Source organism: Alexandromys fortis, unplaced genomic scaffold, assembly GCF_014885135.2.
Source record: "Alexandromys fortis isolate MF-2015 unplaced genomic scaffold, M_Fortis_MF-2015_v1.1 scaffold_51, whole genome shotgun sequence".
In the NCBI taxonomy this organism is placed as follows: domain Eukaryota; kingdom Metazoa; phylum Chordata; class Mammalia; order Rodentia; family Cricetidae; genus Alexandromys; species Alexandromys fortis.
In genome coordinates, this window is record NW_026067925.1 from 1,158,354 (window position 1) to 1,165,209 (window position 6,856).

Sequence of the window (6,856 nt, forward strand, 5' to 3'; positions counted from 1 at the left end):
CACAGGACAACTTTGTGGAGTCATTTTGTTCTTAACTCTTGTTCGGGAATCAAACTCAGATTGTGAGGCTTGCATCATTGAGCAGCAAGTGTGTTTACTCGGGTAATCATCTTGACAGCTCTTCATTAGCAGTTTGGAGCACTGGTTAGATTTAGAAAAAAAAATTGTCTCGGGAACACTCTGTAACTGAGGATTTTTGTTTCTGTTGTCCTGCACCATTTTTCTTTATCTGTAGTAATATCTTTGTTACAAAGAACATCTGTTTTTAACACTGGCTTTTGAAACACATCCTAAGGGAAAACAGACAACATTCTTTCAGTCCCCATTGTACCAGTTGTTTTCCTCCTGACCCGTATTCTCTAGCTAGCCAGCTGCTGTATTTTAACTACATTTCTGTGGGGTTTTCAGTTAGAAAACGGAGGGACAGCATAATTAGAAAAATGGTGTTTTGTTTTTCTATTCTACTGGTAGTTGAAAAGTGACATCTTCTTTTGAAATGAGAGCACATTTTTAAAACTATTTTGAAATTACTTAGCTGGGCGGTGGTGGCGCACGCCTTTAATCCCAGCACTCAGGAGGCCGAGGCGGGCGGATCTCTGTGAGTTCGAGGCCACCCTGGAAGAGCTAGTTCCAGGGCAGGAACCAAAGCTACAGAGAAACTTTGTCTCGAAAAACAAAACAAAAAAAGAAAGAAAGAGAAAAAAAGAAATTACTTATAAGTTTTCAGAAAATATATGACTTTGTTCAAGAGTTCTGGATAATTTGTTACTCTGGAAAATTTGTTTCTTTTACTCATAGTCTTTAAATATATAGCAGTATTTTATGTATTTATTTTGTGTGTACATTATGGTGTGCCTGGTGCCCACAGAGGCTAGAAAAGGGCTTTGGATCCCCTAGGAGTGGAGTTGTGGGTGGTTGTGAGGCCACCATGTGGGTGCTGGGAATTGAACCTGTGTGCTGCAAGAACAGCTAGTGCTCTTAGCTGCTGGCCCATCTCTCCAGCTTCCTATTTCCTATGCTGTTAATAATAAAAAGGCTATCGTTGGAGCTTTCTGGGTTAAGCTTGAAGCGTCTCTGAACCTCTGGGATTTTTTTTTTCTTGGAGAAATAGATTGCAATGAAAAGACTCTTATGGGGAATATAACCACTAGGACCAAGACTTTTAAAGAGGAATGGGTGAGTTGGATGTATTGACTACTCTGAAGATCTTAATAAAGTTCCAGTACCCCATTCCACAGCTTGTAATTTCCCAAGGCCAAAATTGGACTGAGAATTATTTTAGCAAACAGGAATAAAATACTCAGATCTTTTCTTTTATCTGCGTCAGTGTTTTCAGTCCCCTTGTGCACCCCATGTCAAAATAAACAAAGTATGATGGAAGGAAGTAGGAAAAGCAGATATAACCAAAACCGTATACCCAGGGAGAGGAACTGACAAGAAGTAAACTATAGAAGAGAGAAAAGACTGGGGAGGAATGGGGGGGGTGAACATGGTTTTTTTTTTTAAAACACACACACACACATATCAAATAAATGTATGAAATTATCAAAGAACTAACCAAAAATTTTAAGTGTGAGAGACCTGTATGTGGCTTGGTCATCTGTATTAAGGATAATGTCACGAACAGATTGAGGGCTAGGGACAGGTTTAGAAAGAGTTAGAAAGAGGAAGGAAAATGAGTTTGCTTTTGGACAACATATTATTAGAACATCTGATTGGTAAGTATATGTTACAGATGTGAAGTCTGAAACTCAGAGTAAAAGACACAGATTTAAAATAGATTTCCAGATATAGGGAATTAGTGGTAGTTAAAAAATGTTAATAGATTTTCCTTATCAAAAGAAAGTACATTAATTTCCCCTAATCTATAAAGAATGCATACCATGGTGATAGCTTTGAACCTCTGGATAGTAGTAAACCCTAGAAGTACTGCGTTAGTTTTGTTTCTCATATATCTATGATAATTCATGAATTAGGCACAGTGATTGATTAGCAGCAATGACTAATAGTAAAGTAGAAATACTGCAAAGAAATTTTTATTAAAACTAGTAAATTGGTTTTTTTTTCTGGACTTATTCATTTAACATTTTGAATAGTTGATTACGGGTAACTTCAGGAGATTGGTGATTTGGGGATAGTTTTTGTGGCCTGTAAGAGAGAGTCTAGCCAAATGAAAGTTTAAGGAAGGAGGAATGGAAAGATGGCTCAGCAGTTATGAACACTTGATGTTCTTTCAGAGGATCTGGGTTCAGTTTCTTCTACCCACATGACAGCTCACAACCATCTGTAACTCCAGTTCTCTGGGGTCTGGGACCCTATTCCTGGCCTCTGCAGCGCTGCACTCATACATGAGATACATATACATACATGCAGGCAGAGCACTCATTCACTTAAATAAAAGTAATTTTTTAATGGACTTAAGGTCTACTTACATAAAATGGCCTCTGCCCATGAATAATAAATGCTTTGGGATAAGTAGCATATGTATAAAAAGTGTATACTAATTGCTTCAGTAAAAAAAACCATAAATGGGGCTTGGCAGATGGATAGTTCAGTCTATAGAATGTGGAATCCCAGTGTATCCATGGGACTTGCTGGCCAGCAGCTCTAGTATAATTGGTGAGCTCCAGAACAGTGAGGAGCCCTGCTGTAAAGGATGTGAATGGTGTTCCAAAGAATGACACCCAAGGTAACATACCACTACTAAAATAAACAGTAGGTGACATGAAACTTGAGAGAGACCATTCCAAATGGATGCACCTGAGGATTATTGCTTTATGAAAGCCGTCTGGATAAGGCTAAGTTTAGAACTGGATTACAGAGGGGACACCTTTCCTAGAGAGAGAAGTAAGAGAAGGAAGAAGCTTGACTAGGAAACAAGAGCCTTGTTTTCAGCCCTGCAAGGGATCACTTTGTAAGTTTTGACACTTTGACTGCTTCTTTCATTAAAGGATTTATGACCAGAGGAAAATTGACGAGAATGAGAATAATGGAGTACTAAAGAAATTCTGTCCTCATCACTTGGTAAGATTCCTGAAGGACTAGTGGCTTCTGGCTTTTTTGACTTCATTCTGTGCTGCCTCCAAACTTACTGGCATAATGCAAAGAGTTTGAAGTTTGAAGTCAGACAGATTTTAATCCTGGTTTTCTCACAAGTCTTATGATTTTGGGTACCCAGTTCAATTTTTTTTAGCCTCAGTGTTGTCAACAACAGAATGGAGATTGGCACCAGCATGGGATAATGATTGGCCTAATGAGATAATGCGTCTGAAATGCTAGCACTCAAAAGAGAACCAAGACAGGGCCTAAGACTACTTCTTGAGGTGGACATATTTCCTCACTCACTCTCTCGCCCCTCCCACTGCCTCTTTCTATTTACCTTTTGTTTGTCTCTGAGGAAAGATACAGAGGAGTTTTTTTTTAAAAAGCCTGTTCCTGAAGTTGATATAACAAATGGGGTGGGGTGGGGGCATCAGTCAGTATCTGCTCCTTATTGCAGGTGAACAGTGAGTCCAAAGCAAACATCACCTGTCTTGTGTACAGCCACGACGGCACAGGTACGTGAGCAGGGCCTACCCCTAGGCTGGCATGCCTCCTGTCTAGGGAGCTGCTGAGCTAGTGAGGCGTGTGCCTTCCTTGTTCACCATGCACTGTAGCTCCGCGTGGACAGCTGGGAGTAATACTGATGGTGAGCATGGAGTGGGAGGATACAGCAGTGACCCTTGGAAATGCTTCCGATGACATTTCACAGGCTCGTCATGAAGCCTAGGCTACTAGCCTAAGCAAATTCTAATGCCTTTGATTCCTTAATAAATTAGAGGGTGTGATCTGCGTCTACTACCCCTGGGCTGGTACTGTGTTCATCAATAGATCCTATGTCGCAAACTAAGTAAGATGGGAGCTGTGTCTTGATGCTAAGAGGATGCACTACCAGCAAGAAGCCCCATCCTAAACACCCTCATCCCCTAAATCTCCTGGTCTCTGCATTTTTCAGCCTTTGCCTTCACTGCTGTGTTCTTGTTCTTGGCAGAGCTCCTGGCTAGTTACAATGATGAAGACATTTACCTTTTCAACTCTTCTCACAGTGATGGGGCCCAATATATTAAGAGATATAAAGGTCATAGAAATAATGCTACAGGTGAGTCTGCCTTTTTCTGTTTCTGTGACCCAAGTCACACTGAAAAACCTGTTAATCTTATTCCCTAAGGAATAGGCTGCATGTGTCATCTTGGGTAGTGTGAGGTTATGCCTAGTTAGGCTGGAATTTTCTTTTTTCAGAAAGTGTGATTCGGGGGAGGGCTCATTAGCATCTTCACTGAGGTGATGTTGCCTCCAGTTGGTTTAAGCATGAAGCTAGACTTTACTTTCTGTGATTTCAGATACTGTAAAATAAGCACAGAGGTCCTTTTTGAAGTCAGGGAAAGCTGTAGTACTGAATTAACACTGTGTGCAGGATAGTATCTTTAGAGGGAGAGCAGGGAATGTTTCTTTTGAATAAAGCAAAGTAGGGCAATAGTAGTGATATCTAGACTAGGTTTGCAGTGAAGTTTGGCATTTTAGTTCTGTCTGTGGTTTCCAAACATTGGTGCTCAGTGCACTCACCTCAGTCTTTAGGAAGAGAGCACTGATGCCTATGCCCCACCACCACACAGACATACTCATTCAATTTAATTGGTGCTGGGTGCAGCTGGAGCATTGGAGTTTTAGTGTCCTAACTGATTCTGGTGTAAGGAGGTAGAGAATTATGGCACTTTGGTTCCACTCCTCTCAGCTATGTCATCAACTGATTCTCTTGGCTGGTAAGAAGGAAAGAGGGGCAGAGTTCTGTGTTTGGATTTCATTATGTGGGCAAGCAAAAGGGAAAGTGTCAGTATTGTGACTGGTATATGGAACTGGTTCTAATAGTTGGACTCCTGTCTTATACAAATTTTAAAGATTTGAGACCTTTTACTGAATTCTGGTAGTGAGCATAATCAGATGCTTCTTCTAGGTGACTGTGCCACCTACCTTAGTCAGCCTCAGATCAACTGATGACATAAGAAACACTGGCTGAGTACCAATAAAATATAGGCCAAGAATAATCCTAGGGCCAAAGAGTGGGCAGACAGAGCTGAAATGAATCAGGTTGGGACAGATAGGGCCTGTACTTGTTACAGTATAATTGAATAGAGTGTTGCTCAGGGTCAGTAGACTCCTGATAGAACTCTTTGGGAAACTATAAATAGTCTCTGGGACTGGTGCAATTCTTATTATAATTATCTATCACACACATACTCTCTTGATTGGTTTTGTAGAAATGAAAAGAATTATTTGGCATTTAGCTGACACAGTTTGTGAATTACTAAATTCTTGGTGAGGTAAATAAATACAGGCCCGGTGCCAGCCCTTGTGTGGTTTCTTCCCTCATTTATCCTTTCAGTAAAAGGCGTCAATTTCTATGGCCCCAAGAGTGAGTTTGTGGTGAGCGGTAGTGACTGCGGGCACATCTTCCTCTGGGAGAAGTCCTCTTGCCAGATCATTCAGTTCATGGAGGGAGACAAGGGAGGTGTGGTGAGTATGATGTGCTGGAGTGGCTGGCCCTAGATCCTTAGGTCAGTAAGGTAGGTTTTTACAGTGGATTTTCAATATATGGTACCATGTTCTAGCACTCCATACAGTTAAATTAAGGTATTATACCTTAAGGGTGCTGAGATTTTGATGGAATACTTTCTTCTATTCCTTCTGCCCTTAAAAGGTTATAGTTGATTAAAAAGAAGAAAGGGTTTTAGGAAGAATTTATAGCCTGAACAAACCTTAAGTGTGGGCTTTTTCCAAAAAAAAGAAAACATTAGTTTAGGACAGACCTTCCTCTATAATGTCAAAACGAGATGTCTCCTGCCTTGGCTGTAAGTAAGCCAAGCAATGTTCTTGGCTGACTCCTGGATTGGCAGAGAAAAGTTAAAAGCACATTTATTTTTCTTTTATTTTTTAGAAGATATATTTTTTGAACATTCAGGGAAGTAGCTATGATTTGTAACTTATATTACATGGTATTCAATATTAAATGTAATTAAATGTATTCTTACTGTCAAATGGATGCAAATATACATAATGTATCTGCAGAGGTAGAAAGGAAAGTGAACAGCCTGCTAGCTAGGTAATGTGCTCATCTGGTTGTCCTTTGTGTTTTGCAAGCATTCTCTTTGTTAATGACTCAAGAAAGAATCGTGAAATTTAAAGAGTGAAGAATGGTCATTCAGCTCTTATGATTTTTCTAGTTTACCATTTTCCTTCCTTTTTTAAGATCCAGCATTAGGAAAGAATTAAATAGCTTTCTACAACAAGGTTTTGAGCCACTAAAGAAAGGAAAGAGTTTGAAAGATTATTCTTTACTAATTAATTACCCAAGATGCTTTGGCTACATACATCTTATAAGGAATGATAGATGCTTTTCTTCTACGCTGTGGGGAACTTCAGAGTCCATCTATGACTTGATAAAGCTTACCAGAGAGCGGTTGGTAGAGCTTAAAGTGTCCTTTGGTGTCAGGATCCCATTCCTTCCTACAGTTTTCTTCTGTTTTATGAAGATATTACATATTTAATTCTGGTTTCTTCTAAATATTTTGAACCTAGCACATATATGTCTCATATATGTATGTGTGTGTGTGTGTGTGTGTATGAAAGCTTCTGTAGCCTGAATGTATTGAGAGGGATCTCTTTTTTTTTTTTAAACAGAAAAATACATGTTTATTCCACGATACACTGTATTTTGAAGCTAGTCTTTTATTGCCACCTCATGACAGAAAAGAAAAATTTCTTGTAACTATAAGCTGCCACCTGGTGACAGCTCTTTCACAGTGTATCTTTGGAATTTTTC

The 6,856-nt window shown here is 39.6% G+C and overlaps 1 protein-coding gene across 6 annotated transcripts in view; it reads left to right on the top strand.

The window, feature by feature from the left end:
* The window catches only part of Dcaf8 (DDB1 and CUL4 associated factor 8), a 39,996-nt gene that overhangs the window by 26,159 nt on the left and 6,981 nt on the right, over positions 1-6,856 (top strand). For all 6 annotated transcript variants that reach the window (XM_050142817.1, XM_050142819.1, XM_050142815.1 and 3 more), the window contains 4 exons: positions 2,952-3,024; positions 3,500-3,557; positions 4,031-4,138; positions 5,420-5,550. In XM_050142817.1, coding sequence (XP_049998774.1) covers positions 2,952-3,024; positions 3,500-3,557; positions 4,031-4,138; positions 5,420-5,550 — 370 coding nt within the window. The remainder of the gene's footprint in view (positions 1-2,951; positions 3,025-3,499; positions 3,558-4,030; positions 4,139-5,419; positions 5,551-6,856) is intronic.